The sequence below is a fragment of the Sorex araneus genome, chromosome X (genome assembly GCF_027595985.1).
Source record: "Sorex araneus isolate mSorAra2 chromosome X, mSorAra2.pri, whole genome shotgun sequence".
In the NCBI taxonomy this organism is placed as follows: domain Eukaryota; kingdom Metazoa; phylum Chordata; class Mammalia; order Eulipotyphla; family Soricidae; genus Sorex; species Sorex araneus.
Window position 1 is genome coordinate 162543256 of NC_073313.1, and position 18581 is coordinate 162561836.

General features: G+C 57.7%; 1 protein-coding gene and 2 non-coding genes across 4 annotated transcripts in view; 1 reads left to right on the top strand and 2 right to left on the bottom strand.

Annotated features, from left to right (window-relative positions):
• Positions 1-1152: 1152 nt before the first annotated feature.
• TRNAP-AGG (transfer RNA proline (anticodon AGG)) lies at positions 1153-1224 on the top strand. The gene has a single exon. It is a non-coding gene; the product is annotated as a tRNA-Pro (tRNA).
• A 412-nt stretch (positions 1225-1636) lies between these two features.
• TRNAP-CGG (transfer RNA proline (anticodon CGG)) lies at positions 1637-1708 on the bottom strand. Its single transcript has one exon. It is a non-coding gene; the product is annotated as a tRNA-Pro (tRNA).
• Positions 1709-5609: 3901 nt separating this feature from the next.
• The window catches only part of RCSD1 (RCSD domain containing 1), a 29848-nt gene continuing 16876 nt past the window's right edge, over positions 5610-18581 (bottom strand). Inside the window, exons 2-7 of one of the 2 annotated variants that reach the window (XM_055121874.1) lie at positions 15884-15991; positions 14542-14628; positions 10413-10484; positions 9676-9852; positions 8257-8824; positions 5610-7015 (exon numbers count right to left, since the gene is read on the bottom strand). In XM_055121874.1, the coding sequence (XP_054977849.1) occupies positions 6999-7015; positions 8257-8824; positions 9676-9852; positions 10413-10484; positions 14542-14628; positions 15884-15991 (1029 nt within the window). In that variant the 3' untranslated portion in view covers positions 5610-6998. The remainder of the gene's footprint in view (positions 7016-8256; positions 8825-9675; positions 9853-10412; positions 10485-14541; positions 14629-15883; positions 15992-18581) is intronic. The other variant, XM_055121875.1, reaches the window with a different exon arrangement.

An 18581-nucleotide genomic window follows, 5' to 3' on the forward strand; every position in this document is an offset into this window, starting at 1 on the left:
TCATGAATGAATGATGGAATGATGGATGGATGGAATAAAAGGAATGGGACTCGGAGTGATAGTACCACGGGGAGGGCGTTTGCCTTGCACTCGTTTGACCTGAATTCAATCCCCAGCATCCCACGGGGTCCCCAGAGCCCTTGAGCACAGAACCAGGAGTCAGCCCTGAGCACAGGGCAATCATCATCATCATCATCATCATCATCATCATCCCGTTGATCCTCGATTTTCTCCAGCGGTCAAAAATTGTAAAAAAAAAATTTTTAAAGAATCAAGAAGGACGGGGGCTGGAGCGATAGCACAGCAGGTAGGGCATTTGCCTTGCACGCGGCTGACCCAGGTTCGATTCCCAGCATCCCATATGGTCCCCTGAGCACTGTCAGGGGTGATTCCTGAGTGCAGAGTCAGGAGTCAGCCCTGAGCATCGCCAGGTGTGACCCAAAAAACAAACAAACAAAAAAAAATCGAGAAGGCCTCCTGGGTTTAGTGAGAGATTGGAACTACTGGATTTGCAATGATATATTTTCTAGGACACACTAAAGCAGGGCTGGTGTCTGGAGGGCCAAATAATCACCCCAGAAACGGGGCTGAGACCCAGTTCCAAAGCACAGCATCACTGGGATGAATAATTTACTTTTTTTTTTTTTTTTAATTTTTGAAAACTCCCTGCCAAAGTTCGGCTTTGGGATTTCTCCCCAAGGAAAGAGGTTTCGCAACTGCAGTGCGAGAACGGGAAATTGCCCGAGCTGGAAAGGGAGCGTTTTGAACCCCAGCAGGGGAGGCCCGCCCCAGCCACCCCCCTCCCCCGCTCCCCCCCCCTCCCCCGGCTTGCACGGCCACTGGTGCAGGGAGCCTGGCCTACGCCAGCCCCTGGGACAGCGACGCTCGGCTGGGACTGTGGCGCTCCGCCCGCCTCGGTGGACTGCGACACCGCCGTGGGCTGCTCCGTCACCGACTTTCCCGGCGCGGGAGAGCGAGGGAAGGAAATGACCCAAACCCGAGTCCAAACGCGCAGCCACGAAGCAGCAGCCGCGTCAACGAACACCGAAACCACCGGGGCCGCCACGGGCAGTTAGTTCCGAAAGTGGCCGCTGGGGGGCGCGAGACGCGGCCGCTGCCTTTCCTTGGCCGGGAGGAACGCAGAGTCACGGCGGCTCGTTGGTCTAGGGGTATGATTCTCGCTTAGGGTGCGAGAGGTCCCGGGTTCAAATCCCGGACGAGCCCTTTTTTTTTTTCTTTTTTTAAATTTTGGCTTCTAAGTTAAAGAGATACTAACGAATCCTGGTGGGAGGAAAAAATAAAATAAAATAAAATAAAATAAAATAAAATAAAATAAAATAAAGGAAACGTTTTGAACGGAAAAGAAACCAAACAGCGCGATGGAAGGAGAGACCCTGCAAAAGTGGGACTAGGGGTGCGCGCCCCTGCCCCCGGGCCTCGTGACGTCAGTTCGTGGGTGTCCGTTTTGACATTGCACGGGCGTTTTTGGTCTTTTTTTCATGCTTCGGGCGTGCTTTGCAAAACGGAGGGGGGGTTGCGTGTGCGCGGGGGTGGCTGCAGCAGGAAGCTTGTTTCAAGGGGCTTCTTTTTAAGGAGAAAAAGCGCAAAAAAAATAAAAAAGAAAAATAAAAAGTCTGGGCTCGTCCGGGATTTGAACCCGGGACCTCTCGCACCCGAAGCGAGAATCATACCCCTAGACCAACGAGCCGCTCCCAGAGTCACCGCTGCCGGAGCCGCCCTTGAGCCGCGCCTCCTGCCGGCCGGCACCCAAGGGTGACCCGCCGCGGGGACCCGCCCCCGGCGGGCGCGCGCGCCCCCGGCCCCGCCCGCTCGGACTCGCGGTGGGGTCCCCGCGGCAGCGGGGGGGGGGGGCGTGCTCCTGGGGTGGGGGGGCGGAGGACCCTCGCCCTGCGACCCCCGCGGAGGCACAGCCCGGGGATGGGGCAGATGCACCCAAGCCACCCGCACGCGACCCCCCAGGCCCTCCCCCCACGCGCGCGCCAGCTCCCCGGGACCCCCGCGCGCCTCTCCGGCGAGGTCTCCGGGGGCGGGGGGCGCGGAGTCCGGGGCGCCCCGGCCACCCCCCCACACACACCGACCCCCGCTTCTGAAAGGCGGACGGAGGGCGACCCCCGAGCCCGGGCGGGGTCCGGTGCCGGCGGGGCCCGGCGGCAGCGCAGCTGCGAGCTCTGACCCGGACCCCTGCAGGCGACGGCGTCCTCCCTGCGTCCCGGCCGCTGGCCTCGTTACCCTGCCCGGCCCCCGGCCCCGGCACAGGTCAGCCCCTTAACTTCGGGCTGTGACCCCCGCACTGACTCAAGAGTTGCTTTATTTATTTATTTATTTATTTATTTATTTATTTATTTAGTTATTTATTTATTTATTTATTATTATTAGTTTTTGCTTTTTGGGTCCCACCCGGCGATGCTCAGGGCTGACTCCTGGCTCTGCACTCAGGAATCACTCCTGGCGGTGCTCGGGGGACCCTATGGGATGCCGCGTGCCAGGCCAACGCCCTCCCCGCTGTATTGTTGTTGCTTTGGCCCCAAGTTTCTTTTTCTTTCTTCCTTCCTTCCTTCCTTCCTTCCTTCCTTCCTTCCTTCCTTCCTTCCTTCCTTCCTTCCTTCCTTCCTTCCTTCCTTCCTTCCTTCCTTCCTTCCTTCCTTCCTTCCTTCCTTCCTTCCTTCCTTCCTTCCTTCCTTCCTTCCTTCCTTCCTTCCTTTTTCTTTCTTTTTCTTTCTTTCTTTCGTTCTTTCTTTCTTTTTCTCTCTTTCTCTCTTTCTTTCTTCTTTCTTTCTTCCTCTATCTTTCTTTCTCTCTTTCCTTCTCTCTTTCTTTCTCTTTCTTTCTTCCTTCCTTTTTCTTTCTTTCCTCTTTCTTTCTTTCTTTCTTTCTTCCTTCCTTTCTTCCTTCCTTCCTTCCTTCCTTTCTCTCTTTCTTTCTTTCTTCCTTTCTTTCTTCCTTCCTTCCTTTCTCTTTCTTTTTCTCTTTCTTTCTTTCTTTCTCTCTTCCTTTCTCTTTCTTTCTTTCTTTCTTCCTTTCTCTTTCTTTCTTTCTCTCTCTCTTTCTTTCTTTCTTTCTTTCTTTCTTTCTTTCTTTCTTTCTTTCTTTCTTTCTTTCTTTCTTTCTTTCTTTCTTTCTTTCCTTCCCTCCTTCCTTCCTTTATTTCCAGGGGCAGGTGGAGGGCGGAAAGGGACTCACCTTCCACTGCTCAGGGGCCACTGACGATGGAACTGGGGGGCTGGGATTAAAGTTGGGGCTGGTGGGGGCGATGGAGCGATAGCACAGCAGGGAGGGCGTTGGCCTTGCACGTGGCTGACCCAGGTTCGATTCCCAGCATCCCATAGGGTCCCCTGAGCACCGCCAGGGGTGATTCCTGAGTGCAGAGCCAGGAGTGACCCCTGTGCATCGCCGGGTGTGACCAAAAAAGCAAAATAAGTAAATAAATAAATAAATAAAGTTGGGGCTTCCCCTGAATGTTCCCACTAGCCCTTGGGTCCGTCGCCCCTCCTGGACCTTGTCCTTGGAGGGTGAGGATGGAGTTCCGGTTTGCATGCAGGATCCAGGGTCCTTCCACCCACACCCACCCCCCAGCTAGAGGAGGGGGAGGTCCTCCCCCCAACCCCAGCTGCTGGAGGCCAAAACAACAAAATTACAAATGGAGGTGGGGGAGAGATCACCCCAAGGTGAGACCTCGGCAGTAAGTCTTTTCTTTTCTTTTTTTTTTTTTTTTTTTTTTGCTCAGGGCTGACTCCTGGCTCTGCACTCTGGAATCACCCCTGGCAGTGCTCAGGGGACCCTATGGGATGCTGGGAATCAAACCCGGGTCAGCCCCATGCAAGGCAAACGCCCTCCCCGCTGTGCTATCACTCCAGCCCCTTGGTGGTAAGTCTTGCCCTTCCCTTGGAGAACGGGCGTCACTGGGTTCAGTCTAAGGGGTTTCCCCTTTTGGTGTTGTGGGACCGTACGCCGTCTCAGAATGGGGTCCCAGTGCAGGCGCCTTCACACCTGCACTAACTTTCTGGCCCAGTACCGTATTCCTTTCTTCATTATCCTCCCTCCTGCCCCCCACTCCCACATGTTAGTCTGTTAACTTCATGCTCTGACACCCCCCTCCCCCGCACACACACACTGACACCATTTTTGTTGTTGGGCCACACCTGGAGGTGCTCAGGGCTCACTCCTGGCAGGCTTCAGGGGACCGTATGGGATGCTGCGGGTGGAATGCTGGTCAATGGTGTGTGCAAGGCAAGCGCCCTAACCATTGGACCATCTCTTAGGCCCTCGACACAGTTTTTAATTGTGGCCCCTTGGAGTATGGTGGAGGCCCACAGGAAGCCGTATCCCAGCAGGGATGAGTTGGGTTCCTTCCATTAGCTCCCCGACCCCACCCCAAGGGCCTTAACCACTCAACTATATGAAACTTTCACACCTCGGGAGATCCTGATCAAAGAAACTGGTTTCTCTCATCTGCTCCTTTACCTGGTGAGTTCACCCAGCGCATCTGGAAACAGTGCTTCGTTCCGAGGGAGGGGTCAGAGGAAGGATACTTGAGGTCTCTGGGCTCCTCCTGGTCAGCTCTCACCCCCCACAGAGACAATAGTATCCTCAAAAAAAGTGGCATCTTTCTTTCTTTCTTTCTTTTTTTTTTTTTTTGCTTTTTGGGTCACACCCAGTGATGCACAGGGGTCACTCCTGGCTCTGCACTCAGGAATCACTCCTAGGCGGTGCTCAGGGGACCCTATGGGGTGCTGGGAATCGAACCTGGGTCAGCCGCGTGCAAGGCAAACGCCCTCCCCGCTGTGCTACTACTCCAGCCCCTAGACATTGTTCATTTCTCTCGAACCTCAGAGCTGTGAAGAATCTGTATATTGGGAACTGCCAGGCCTGGGGGGGGCAGGGGGGAAGGGGGAAGAGGTAGGGGTGCTGGGGTTAACTTCTGCACTAAGTCCTTGGCTCAGCCCCCGGAGGCATCCCCAGATCAAGGATGCTTCCAGAAAGAAGGACCAGGGGCTAGAGGGACAGCACCCTGGGGAAGGTACTTGCTTTGCACGCGGCTGGGTTCAATCCCCGGCATCCCATAGGACTCCCTGAGCACTGCAGGAGCACCAAGGGCTGGAGCGATAGTCCCGTGGGTAGGACACTTGCTTCGCTGGCCCAGGTTCGATTCCCGACATTCCATAGGGTCCTTCCCCCAGAAACTGACAGCAGTGATTCGTGAGTGCAGAGCCAGGAGTCAGCCCTGAGCATCGCTGGGTGTGACCCCCCCCCCCCACAAACCACACACAAAATTTGATTTCACAGGGCTGGAGCGATAGCACAGCGGGTAGGGTGTTTGCCTTGCACGCGTCCGACCCGGGTTCGATTCCCAGCATCCCATATGGTCCTCTGAGCATCGCCAGGAGTGATTCCTGAGTGCAGAGCCAGGAGGAACCCCTGAGCATCGCCGGGTGTGACCCAAAAAGAAAAAAAAAATTTGATTTTACATCTCCCGCCCAGCCACCCTCTCCAACCAGTTCCCTTTCCCAGGGAAGTGATGGGGGTCCCCAGTTCTCAGAAACCCTCCTCACCTAGTCACAGGGCAACATGTGTAAGCTTGGGGTGCAAAGTATGAACCAGAGACATGCGTGAATAAAACCAAGTATCGCAAACCATGTATTGCTGAGAGACGAACAGGTGAGAGAGGGAGAGGAAGAGAGAAAGGCTGATGGCAAATAGATGATCGACTATTTGATTGTCACACACAAGACACACACACACACACACACTTCTGCAAAAACACACAATGCGGGTTACGTAAGCTCTCTTGGCTGGGTTACATGTTGGAGACATCACGCTAGAGTTTAAAAACTGTTTTGAAAGAAAAAAAAATTCACATGACCAGTGATGGCTTTAGACCTTTGTAGAGGGTTTCTCAAAGTTAGGGGAGGGGGAGATAGATCGTCTTCTAGAAAGATCCATCCATTCGACTCCATCCATTCATCTGGAGTCACTGAGGCAGAGAGTGAGGACGATTGAGATATTCAGAAATACTAGGAACGACACTGAAGTACTCTGAGCGTGGTATACTCAGGTATTCCTCTGAAGGACGCGAAAAAATGCTCAGTGTACTGAAGGCAAAACAACTTCTTCTCTTCTTCTTTTTTGCTTTTGGGGCACACCCGGCGATGCTCAGGGGCTCCTCCCGGCTCTGCACTCAGGAATCACTCCTGGCGGTGCTCGGGGGACCCTATGGGATGCTGGGAATCGAACCCAGGTTGGCTGCATGCAAGGCCAACGCCCTCCCCGCTGTGCCGTCGCTCCGGCCCCAAGGAGAAACCTGTGAGGGGAGGTTTATCCTCAAGGAGATAAATTCAGGCAGGGCCACTTGCTCTTGGAGCCAGAGCTGGGACATGGGGACTGAGGGCCAGACTCTGTAGCTCCGAGCACCTCCTAGAAATAGCGCATCCTGACTCCAGTTCACCTGCCGTAAGGGCAAGCATCCCCGCCAGGGCCCGGGTCTCTGCATTCCTCGGAGCGGGGTTCACTGCAGCTGGGCAGGGCGTATCCTCACTCGCCCATTTCCAAGGCTGTAGACAACTGGGAAGGTTTGGACCAGACCAAGAAGGTCGTATGGGAGAGTCTCGAAGCCACTTAAGGTGCTTTGTCTCCAGGGAGATTTGCATGGGCAGCTACGCGGTATCCAAGGCCATTTGCTGTGACTTGAGCCCCAGGGACGGGCCACGGCTCTAGGGGGACAGCAGGGGTCTGGGGGATCCAGTGGAGTCCAGTTCTGAGGTCGGCTGTGGAGAGGGCTGGGGGTGGGGGGCGCATTTTCATTACAGTCGGTTGTTTTTTTAAATAAGTTGCCTTTTCGCTGAGTCCCAGGGCAGCCAGTTCCGGGGTCTCGGTGCCCCCCGGGTGCTGCAGCTTGACCCCTCCGTCTCCTGTCCGAGAGTGTGGCCTGCAGCCCCGTGGTGAGACTCAAGCTGTGTTTTGTCCCTCACATTTCTGTGTCCTTAGCAGGAGAGTGACCCTAGGGGCAGAGGATGGAAGAGTGAGTCACGGAAGGGGGGGCTGAGGGGTGAGGCTGGAGCGATAGCACAGCGGGGAGGGCGTTTGCCTTGCACGCAGCCGACCCGGGTTGATTCCCTCATCCCAGAGGGTCCCCCGAGCACCGCCAGGAGTGATCCCTGAGTGCAGAGCCAGGAGTCAGCCCTGAGCATCACCGGGTGGGACCCAAAAAGCAAAAAAAAAAAAAAAAAAAAGTGAATCACGGGACGCTGGGACCATCTTAACCCCCAGTTGGCTTCTCTGGGGCAGCAAGAGTATTTGCCTTGCATGCAGCAACCTGGGTTCGATTCCCAGCATCCCATAGGGTCCCCTGAGCACCACCAGGAGTGATTCCTGAGTGCAGAGCCAGGAGTCAGCCCTGAGCATCACCGGGTGTGACCCAAAAGGCAAAAAAAAAAAAAAAAAAGTGAGTCACGGGAAGCTGGGACCACCTCGACCCCCAGTTGGCCCCTCTGGGGCAGTGAGATTGGAAATCTAATAAGAATAACAGTGGGGCTGGAATGATAGCACACGTGGCCGACCGGGGTTCGATTCCCAGCATCCCTGAGCACCACCGGGAGTGATTCCTGAGTTCAAAGCCAGGAGCAACCCCTGAGCATCGTCAGGTGTGACCCAAAAAGAACAGAAAAATAAAAAGAAGAAGAATAGTAATGGGACTGGGCAGAGAGCTCAGAGGTTAGAGCCAGGACAGGCACGTGGGGGGCCCAGGTTTGATCCCCAGCACCTCAAGGTCCCCTAAGCACTACCACCAGGAACGGCCTCTGAGCACTGTGCCAGGAGCAGCTGCAGAGCACTGCTGAGTGTGTCCCCTCCCAAACCAGACTGCTGACCCTCAACCACAGACATGAGGTCACCAGAGGGGACAAGGTGGGGGTGGGAGCGGAGAGGTCACCGCGGCTCAAAAGCACAGTGAATCTGTTTTTTTTTTAGGGGCTCCCACCTGCAGTGCTCAATGCTGACTCCTGGCTCTGTGCTCAGGGATCACTCCTGGTGCGGTTCAGGGGACCCAGTGGGCTACTGGGACTTGAACCCAGGTCATCCGGGTGCCAGGCAAGTGCCCTGCCCGCTGTGCTATCGCTCCGGCCTCATATTTTTTATATTCAGAGGCACCCGGACTGGAGTTGGCCAAAAGGAAGCAGCTGCCCCTCCCACCCAGGGACAGGAGGCAGTGGGGGGGCGGTCAGCAGGGCAGGGGGCACCTACCTCTGTTCGGGGGGGCGTCCCCGCTGGCCTCCGGCTGGCAGGGGCTCCCTCCTGGCTCCGGCGAGGCCCCCTCCTCTGGCTGCTCCTCGCTTCTGCCCTGCTCCGGGCTGGGGTCACCCTCCCCTACGCCCTCCTGCGGGGCCCCCTCCTCCAGGCTGCTCTCCGGGGCTGCCTCCTCCGGGCTGCTCTCCGAGGCCGCCTCCTCCTCTTCCTGTGTTTCTGCAGCCTCTTCCGGCCGCTCGGCCTCGGGGGGACCCCCGGGCCCGTTCTCCGCCTCCAGGCCTGGGCTCTGGGGGGCTTCCGGGGCCTCCCCCGGGGGCGGCTCTGTCCGGCCGGGCGACCTCCTCGCAGGGAGCTCGTCCAGGGACCCCGACTTCTCCCGAGCCCCCCGGCCGCACAGCCCCTCGTCCGGGGGCCCGGCAGGGGCGGGGGGCGCCGAGTCCCCATTCTCCTGCGCCAGCCCCAGGCCCCCGAGGTTGGCCAGGTTGGCCAGGTCCCCGAAGTCCGACTGGGACCTGCGGAAGCGCCGGGAGGGGGGGCGCCTTTTGATGGAGCCCTTGGTGCGCACCTGAAAGAGACACCAGGGAGAGTCAGGCGTGGTACAAGGTCGGGCGCTGCCGGGCACCCCCGGGGACTCTTACTGGGGCTACACCGGGGGGCTCAGGGGACTTAGGGGGTGCCAGGGATTGGGCCCGTGCTGGCACACACAAACACACAGACACACAGACACACACAGAGACACACACAGACACACAGACACACAAATACACACAGACACACACAGACACATACAGACACACACAGACACACATAGACACACACAGACACACACAGAGACACACAGACACACAGACACAGATATACACAGACACACAGAGACACTCAGAGACGCAGAGACACACAGACACATACAGATACACACAGACACAGACACACAGACACACACAGACACAAAAATACACAGACAAATACAGACATACAGAGACACACAAAGACACACACAAACACACCCACAGAGACACACAGACACACAAGGACACACACACAGACACACATACATACACACAGACACACACATAGACACACAGACACACAAGGACACACAGACACACACAGAAACACAGACACACATATATAGACACACCCACAAACATACACAGACACATACAGACACACAAAGACACACATACAGATTCACAAGGACACAGACACACACACAGACACACAGACACAAAGGTACACAAACATACAGACACACACAGAGACACACAGACACACAGACACAGACACACAGACACAAGCATACAGACACATAGACATACACATACAGATACACCTGACACAACAGACGCACACAGAGACCCACACAGACAGCCGGACACACAGACACGCAGACGCCCCGACAGACGGACAGGCTACCTTGTTGAAGCAGGGCAGGTGGCTGCCCTCGGGCGGCTGGTCGAAGCTGACGGGCACCTCCCCGGGGCTGCCGGGGGTCGAGGGGGGGCTTTGGAAGGGGGACAGCGCCGCCTTCAGACCCGGGCTTTTGGGGGACGCCCCGGGCAGCAGGACCGTGGGGTCAAAGGCTAAGGAGGCCTGTGGGGAAGCGGAGACGGGGGTCAGGGGGAGGAGCGTCTCCCACCCCCCAGCTGTGATCCCAGGAAACACTAAGCCCCCAAGCAGGTCCTGCGAGGACCCCCTGCTGAGACACAGGGAGGCCCCTGTCTCCCGAGCGCCCCCTGCTGGCCGGGCGCGCACATACGCGCTTGATGCTGCCTCCTCACCCCTGCCCTCCAGTCTTGCTCTCAGGGGCCCCCGGCCCAGCTGTCTGTCCCCCCCAGCAGTGGACACAAGTGGGGAGCTGGCAAAGCCGTGGCCATGGTTCATGCTGCTGCCCCCTGCCCGCTGTGGCCGGACATGGGAAACGGAATGAGGAAAATCACAGTTGCTTGGAGCAGAGAGAGGGGAGGACCCCGGTTCCATCCCACGGGGTCTCCCGGAGCACCGGGCCAGGAGTAAGCCCTGGGCGCCAGCTGTGCTGTGAGACGCTTGGCACGCCAGAGGCCTGGGGTCCGCCCCTGGCCCTGGGTGCGACCCCGACTGAGCCGTCGTGCCCTGGAGGAGCTGGGGGGGGCAGGCCACCCCCCAACGCTTACCTGAAGCTTCTCAATGAGGGGCGAACTCTTCACCTTGACCTTGGGGCCGTGGTTCACGCCGGGCGAAGATTTCTAGGAGCCAAAGGACAGAGTCAGCCAGAGAGGGGGGCCCCCAGCCCACCAGGGGGCAAGAGAAGCTTGTTTCACCCCTACAACCTCCTCCTCCTCCTCCTCCTCCTCCTCCTTTGGGGGAGTCACATGCTCAGGGCTGACTCCTGGCTCTGCACTCAGACATCACTCCTGGTGGTGCTGGGGGACCGTATGGGCTGCTGAGGGGTCGAACCCGCGTCGTCAGCTGCGTGCAAGGCCAGCGCCCTCCCCACCCCCCACCTCCTCCACTGTCCGGTCACTCTGGCTCACTCCCCCTAACTTTCATTTTTTTCCCCCTTTAGTCACACTCAGCAGTGCACAGGGGCTCCTCCTGGCAGTGCTCAGGGGATCCTATGGGATGCTGGGAATCGAACCCCGGGTCGGCTGCATGCAAGGCAAACGCCCTCCCTGCTGTGCTATCGATCCAGCTCCCCCCCCCCTTTCTAATCTCCCCCTAGCTAAGCCGCCTGAGCTGATGCCCAGGGCAGCCCCCAACGCCCCAGACTCAGCTGGGGGGAGAGACCGTGGCTGAGGGGAGCAGAGACACCCCCGCCCCCCGCCATCACAGGAACCCACTCAGGGGGCCACACTCTCTTGGGAAAATACCCCCAAGAGCCTTGAGCGTCTCCCTCCCAACTGTTCCCTTTGCTTTGCTGACTTTGGTGGTGCTTCCAGAAGGTTCCAGGCTTTGGCCGGGGTCACGTTTAAGCAAGTTTCCAACCATGCCTCTTTACTATGACTTTTTCTTGTGCTACTAGTTACCCCAAGTCTGGGGCTGTACCCCCACTTACCAGCTGAACGGATTTTTCATCAGCAGGCCCCCTTGGGCTATCTTGGGGGGCCATGGGAAGGGGTGTGTGTGTGTGTGTGTGTGTGTGTGTGTGTGTGTGTGTGTGTGTGTGTGTGTGTGTGTGTGTGTGTGTGTGTGTGTGTGTGTGTGTGTGTGTGTGTGTGTGTGTGTGTGTGTGTGTGTGTGTGTGTGTGTGTGTGTGTGTGTGCCCTGGGTGAGAAATGCTGGCCTACACTGCCCTCTGCTGGTCGTCTGTGATGCCGTCTAGGGCGTAAGGGTGGTGGAGGATAGCCAGGCTGTCTGTCTTTCTTTTCCTTTTTTTTCCTTTTTGGGGCACACCTGGCGATGCTCAGGGGCTCCCCTTGGCTCTCCACTCAGGAATTACACCAATGGTGCTTGGGGGAACCACACAGCATGCCGGGGATCGAACCCGGGTCGGAGTGTGCAAGGCCAATGCCCTCCTCACTGTCTTATCGTTCCAGCCCTATCCAGACAGGCTGTCTTTCATTTTGCGTTCTATAAAACATAAAATTTTAAAAGTGGGGCTGGAGCTATTGCACGCGGCTGACCCGGGTTTGATTCCCAGCATCCCATAGGGTTCCCTGAGCACGGCCAGGGGTAATTCCTGAGTGCAGAGCCAGAAGGAACCCCTGTGCATTGCCGGGTGTGACCCAAAAAATAAATAAATAAATAAATAAATAAATAAAAAGTTTAAAGTATGCATATATTAAAATTAAAAATATAAAATTTAAACATATGCTATTAGTATAATTAATGAAAGTAAAACTAAAAACAAAATATTAAACATAAAATATTAAAAATATTAAACATAAAATAATATTATGCATAAAATTATTCTTTAATAATATTTAAAATTATTCAATATGACAAAACCAGTAACGTTAGGTCTCATTCCCCTGGCCCTGAAAGAGCCTCTGATTGTTGGGAAAGATGAGTAAGGAGAGGCTGCTAAAATCACAGGGCTGAAGGTAACAGGGACGTTACTGGTGCCCGCTTGAGTAAATCAACGAACAACGGGATAACAGTGATACAGTGAACTAAAATATAAATTTAAAAATATATACATATTGGGGCCGGAGCGATAGCACAGCGGGTAGGGCGTTTGCCTTGCACGCGGCCGACCCGGGTTCGATCCCCGGCATCCCATATGGTCCCCCAAGCACTGCCAGGAGCAATTCCTGAGTGCAAAGCCAGGAGTAACCCCTGAGCATCGCTGGGTGTGACCCAAAAAGCAAAAAAAATATATATATATATATATACATAATATATGGGGGCGGGCTGGAGCGATAATGCAGCAGGTAGGGCATTTGCCTTGCTCGCGGCCGACCCGGGTTCGATTCATCTGCCCCTCTCGGAGAGCCCGGAAAGCTGTATCCCGCCCGCACGGCAGAGCCTGGCAAGCTCCCCGTGGCGTATTTGATATGCCAAAAACAGTCACAAGTCTCACCATGAAGATGTTACTGGTGCCCGCTCGAGCAAATCGATGAGCAACGGGATAACAGTGACAGTGACATATATGGGGCCAGAGCATATATACGGGGCATAGCAGGTAAGGCGCTAGCCCTGCATGCAGCCGACCCAGGTTCGATCCCCGGCATCCCAGGAGTGATCCCCTCGAGCCTGGCAGGAGTGATTCCTGAGTGCAGAGCCAGGAGTAAGCTCTGAGCATCTCCCCACCCACCCAATGTCCCCCACACCTCATATATGACGACAGGTGACCTTCTGGGCAGCCCCTACGGCCAGTCTGGTTCCACAGAATCACTGAGGGTCAGCAGAATGATAACAAAGAAGAGGATGATGGTGATGAAGATGATGGAAGGGAAGAGGCGTGTTTTCCACGTTGTTAGTTGGAGGCCAAGAGAGAAAAACGCGTTTTGGGGCTGGAACGATAGCACAGCGGGGAGAGAGTGTGCCTTGCCCGCGGCTGACCCGGGTTTGATTCCCCGGCATCCCATAGGGTTCCCCGAGCACCGCCAGGAGAATTCCTGAGTGCAGAGCCAGAAGGAACCCCTGTGCATTGCCGGGTGTGACCCAAAAAGCAAAAGAAAAAGAAAAAAAGAAAAGAAAAGGGCTTTTCCTACCCTTCGGAGACTGCATTTTCTACCCCACTGTGTGCAATTCACCGGGATCAGTGACAAACAACCAAAACCAAACCTCCAATAGTTCCGGAGCACAGGGACAGGGCCTACGACACTTGCCTTGCATGCGGTTGGCCCCGGTGTGATCCCTGGCACTGTGTATAGTAACCGGAGCACTGAGCACCAAGCACTAAAATTATCGAGAGCTACGGAGGGAGACGACGATACCTAGGTTTGGGTTTTGTTTTGTATTTTTGGTTTGGGGGACACCCCTGGTGGTGCTCAGGGCTGACTCCTGGCTCTGCACTCAGGGGTCACTCCTGGTGGACTTGGGGGGGCCCTATGGGATGTGGGAGATTGAACCCGGGTTTGCCTGTGCAAGGACAGCGCCCTTCCCGCTGTGCTAGCTGTCCCCGGAGATGCAGTGTCTTGTTTTTGGGTCCCACCCGGCGATGCACAGGGGTTACTCCTGGCTCTGCACTCAGGAATCACTCCTGGCGGTGCTCAGGGGACCCTATGGGATGCGGGGAATCGAACTCGGGTCGGCTGCATGCAAGGCAAACGCCCTGCCGGCTGTGCTGTCGCTCCAGCCCCAGATGCAATGTCTTGTTGATGGAAGAAGGGAGCCGGCTCGGCCCGGAAGTATCCAGATCCCGTCTCGGGGGAAGTGGAATTGGGAAAGACATTTCCTGCCTGGGACTTGGAAGCCCCTGGCCGCTCCTAGGCTGGCTCGATCAGTCCAGTTTCAGCTCTCCTGGCCCAAGACCAGACTTGGGGGTGCTTTGGGGGGGGGGGGGGGGGCGCACGGATCTGCTGATCTTAAGCTGCCTCCACCCCGCGCGGTTCCCTAAAAGACACTTTCCTGGGACGCTTGCAAGGCGCGCCCGGCCCCAGTGGCCCAAACGCCTCCTTTGCAGGGACCGTCGCGCCCTGGGGCTCCTGAGGAAGGCACCGAAGCTACACGGTCGCCGCTGGCAAGACAGCTTCTTGCGACCTCCAAACGCCACCCACTTGCGCAGACTGCGGCCACGCGGGGAACAGGCGCCCGCAGGGGAGGCGTGGAGAGCCCCGGGGCCGGCTGCAGTTCCCGGGCGCGGCGGCAGGGGGCAGCAGAGCCTCGGGCATCCTGGAGGGAGGACCCGGCACTTACCTCCCCGTTCTGGCCCAGCTCTAGCTTGGGGGGGAACAGGGGCAGGGAGCAGGGCGGTTTCCTCCTGGTGGGTTTACTGGCCGGAGTCTGCAGCGAGGGCGACAGACGGACACAGGGACAGAGAGAGAATGAGGCGACAGGGAGGAGGTGGCAGAGGCGCTCTGGGAAAGGCCTGGGGTGCGGAAGGCACAGAGGGCGGGGGTGGGGGGGGCTCAGGTGCTGGGGAGGGCAGGTCCAGGGATGGGTTCCTCCCCCTCCCCTGCCCTCCCCTGCCCTCCTCTCCTTCTCTCTCTCCCCTCTCCTCCCCCCTCCTTAACTTCTCTCTTCTTCTCCTCTTCCCTCCTCTCCTCTCCCCTCCCCCTGCCCTCTTCTCCTCTCCCCTCACCTTCCTCTCCTCTCCCCTCCCCTCCCCTCCCCTTCCTCTCCTCTTCTTTCCACTCCCCTTCCTCTCCTCTCCCCTCCCCTCTCTTTCCCTTCCTCTCCTCTCCCCTCCCCTCTCTTTCCCTTCCTCTCCTTCCCTCTCCCCTCCCCCTGTCCTCCTCTCCTCTCCCCTCCACCCCTCCCCTCCACCCCTCCCCTAGCTTCTCTCTTCCCCTCCTCTCCCCTCTCTTCCCCTTCCCTTCCTCTCCTCTCCCCTCCTCTTTCCTCTCCTCCCACCTTTCCTCCCCTCCTCTTCCACTCCCCTCCTCTCCTCTCCCCTCCTCTAATTTCCTCTCCTCTCTTCTCCCCTCCCCTCCTCTAATCTTCTCTCCTCTCCCCTCCTTTAATCTCCTCTCCCCTTCCCTCCCCTCCTCTCTCTTCCTATTCTCTTCTCTCCTCTCCTCTCCCCTCACCTTCTCTCCTCCTCCCCTCCCCTCCTTTCCTCTCCTCTCCCCTGCATGACCCTAGCCCTAAGCCCCCAAACTTCTCACTTCCCCCCACCCTCTCCAGCGCCCTTGGCTGGAGCCATCGGTCCCGCCCATGACTTTCCCTCTCATTCCCTGGGGGCTTCGTTGTCTGATTTTGGGGGCCTCAACCTGCCAGGGCTGTGGGGACCCCGAAAGGCTGGGGACGGGCTGGGCGCCCACAGAGCACATGCTCCAGCCCTCTGAGCTCTCCTGCCCGCCCCCCTGCCCGGCCCCCCCGCCCCCCAAGAGACCCAGTTCCCACTTGCACACCGGGAAGCTCCGTTTCCGGGTGACCGGCCAGGCCGGGCAGGCCTGGGCCTTGTGCGTCCAGCCGGGGTTGGGGGATGACGGCGGTGACATTCCTCGCATTCGCAGGGACCCCTGTCCTCTTCCTAATTTGGGCATCCCCAGGCCTCCTCGGGGCCTGCCCGCCCCTCCCAGGAAGCCCCGCTCACCTCCTTCGCCACTGAGGCCGCCGCCTGCTCCCGAAAGCGCCCGGCCAGCTGGGCCACTGAGGGGGACACGGCGTTCCCCGCCTTAGCGACGCTCTGGGGAGGCCTTTCCTGCAAGCAGGGACAACCGTCAACGGGCCGCTGTGTGCGGCTTCGTCCCACGCCCCCAGACTCAGGTTAATGGCCACCAGTGAGGCTGCCCGGACAATGAGGTCGTTTTTTTGGGTGTTTTTTTTTTCCTCGTCCCATGGTGACATTGGGTCCCTGCATCCGAGCTCGTGGGACAGCCCTGGCTCTGCCCTGGAGCCGCCCAAGGGGGGACCCGAAGTCACATCAAGATTCCTCAATCTGGGGGCTGGAGCGATAGCACAGCGGGGAGGGCGTTGGCCTGGCACGCGGCCGACCCGGGTTCGATCCCCGGCATCCCCTAGGGTCCCCTGAGCACCGCCAGGAGTGATTCCTGAGTGCAGAGCCAGGAGTGATCCCTGTGCATCGCCAGGTGGGACCCAAAAAGCAAAAAAAAAAAAAGAAAAAGAAAAGGTTCCTCATTCTGCAGAGATTCAGCCTGAGATGCGGGTCCCAGCTGGGAGGGCTCAGAATCCCTCCCTTGGGCCAGAGGGGCTTCGAGAAACAGGGGATGGGAGCCAGAGCGATAGCACAGCGGGGAGGGTGTTTGCCTTGCATGCGGCTGACCCAGGTTCAATCCCTGGCATCCCATGTGGTCCCCTGAGCACTGCCAGGAGTGATTCCTGAGTGCAGAGCCAGGAGTAACTCCTGAGCATTGCCAGGTGTAAAGCCAAATAAATAGATAAATAAATGAAAAAGGGGGTTTCTGGGGGGGGGTCTTGATTTATTTCAATTAACCTTCATTATGTACACCGGGATTTACAAAGTTGCTCATGACGCAGTTGTTTCAAGAAATTAACGTTCCAACACCACCCACGTGACCTTCCCTCCCCTCCTGTATCCCCAGGTTCTGTCCCAACCCCAACCTGGAGGAGGCCCCTTTTGGTGTGGGAGGTGGGGGTGGAGACAGCCCACAGGTCGGGCGCTTGTCTGGTGTTTGCAGCAGGTTCGACTCTGACCGCTCCCCCCCCCCCCCCGCACTGCTGGATCTGCTCTGAGCACAAAGCCAGGAGGAGCCCCAGAGCACTGCAGAAACCGGAGAGGGTCCCTAGCAGGCTCAGCCCTTAACACCACCCCAAACTCCAGTATTGTCTTTATTTATTTATTTATTTATTTTGCTTTCTTTTGGGTCACACCCAGCAATGCTCAGGGCTGACTCTGGCTCTGCATTCAGGAATCACTCCTGGCGGTGCTCGGGGGACCCTATGGGATGCTGGGAATCGAACCCGGGTCGGCCGGGTGCAAAGCAAACGCCCTCCCCGCTGTGCTATTGCTCCAGCCCCCATTATTGTCTTTAAAGGACTCGTAGGGTGTCTGCTTTGCACTCAGCTGACAGGGGTTCGATCACCGGCATCCCCTAGGGTTCCCCGAGCACTGCCAGGAGTAATTCCTGAGTGCAGAGCCAGGAGTCAGCCCTGAGCAACGCCGGGTGGGACCCAAAAAGCAAAAAAAAAACAACAACCCTAAAACCAAATAAAGGAATATTCAGTTAGAGGTGAGTTAGCAGAGAAAGGGCAGAGAGGCAGAGTAAGAGGCACACCACATACTTGGTGACAGTGGACACACACACGATACACATATGCACAGGCACACACAGGCACACACATGCATGCATAAGCACATACCACACACAACATGCATGTATATGCATATGCACACACATGACACACGTGCACACATATAAATGTATGCCCATGCACAACATACATGTACATGTGTGCACACACATGCATATACACATGCACACACGTGCACACACAATGCACACATACACACACATATACATGCTCACACACGCACATATGGCTCCTCCTTCCAGCACCCTGTAAGGGGAGGCGGCTGGGCCCCTGGGAGCACTGGGGGAAGGACCCGTGGGAGCACTGGGCAGGGCTGGGCCTGGCGAGCAGCTGGCGAGGGCAGTGAGAGGGATCCCGGCCTTCTGCCCCAGCTAAGCCCCTCCTGTGCCCGATGCCCCACCCACCCACCCACCCACACGGGCCCCCTGGGCAGGCGCTGAATGAAGACACCCCCCCCCCCCCCGCCACAGCCTTGTCCATCAGCCACGTGGCGGGGGCAGGGGGGTCTCCCTCCTGCACCAGCACCCCTGCAGTTTCCCAGCCCGCGCTCTGCTGCGCCCAGCTTCTGCCACATGGAGCACAGAGAAGGCGAGGCACTGGATTGGGGTCACACAGCGGGACCCAAGGAAACGGCGCGGGGGCTGCCTGGTTCTTGGCGGCCCGAGCAAGGACCCCCAGGGACGGTGCAGGGCTCAGAAAGGCCGTGGAGAACTGCCCCGGGACGAGTGAGGAGGTGAGGACCCCGGGTCGGACCAGCCCTGGACGTGGGGTGGGGGTGCTGCTGGCCTCCGGGGCTGCCCACGGGAGCGTCCTGAGCCCTGGACGTTTGTCGTCCCGCACACGCGATCTAAGGCCCTGGCGGGGGCCTCTCCAGTCACAGCCCCTCCCTCGCCCCGCCCCCTCCCATCACAGCCCCTCCCTCGCCCCGCCCCCTCCCACCACACCCCCTCCCTCGCCGCGTCCCCCGCCCAACACGGAGCCACATGGACGTCTGGGAC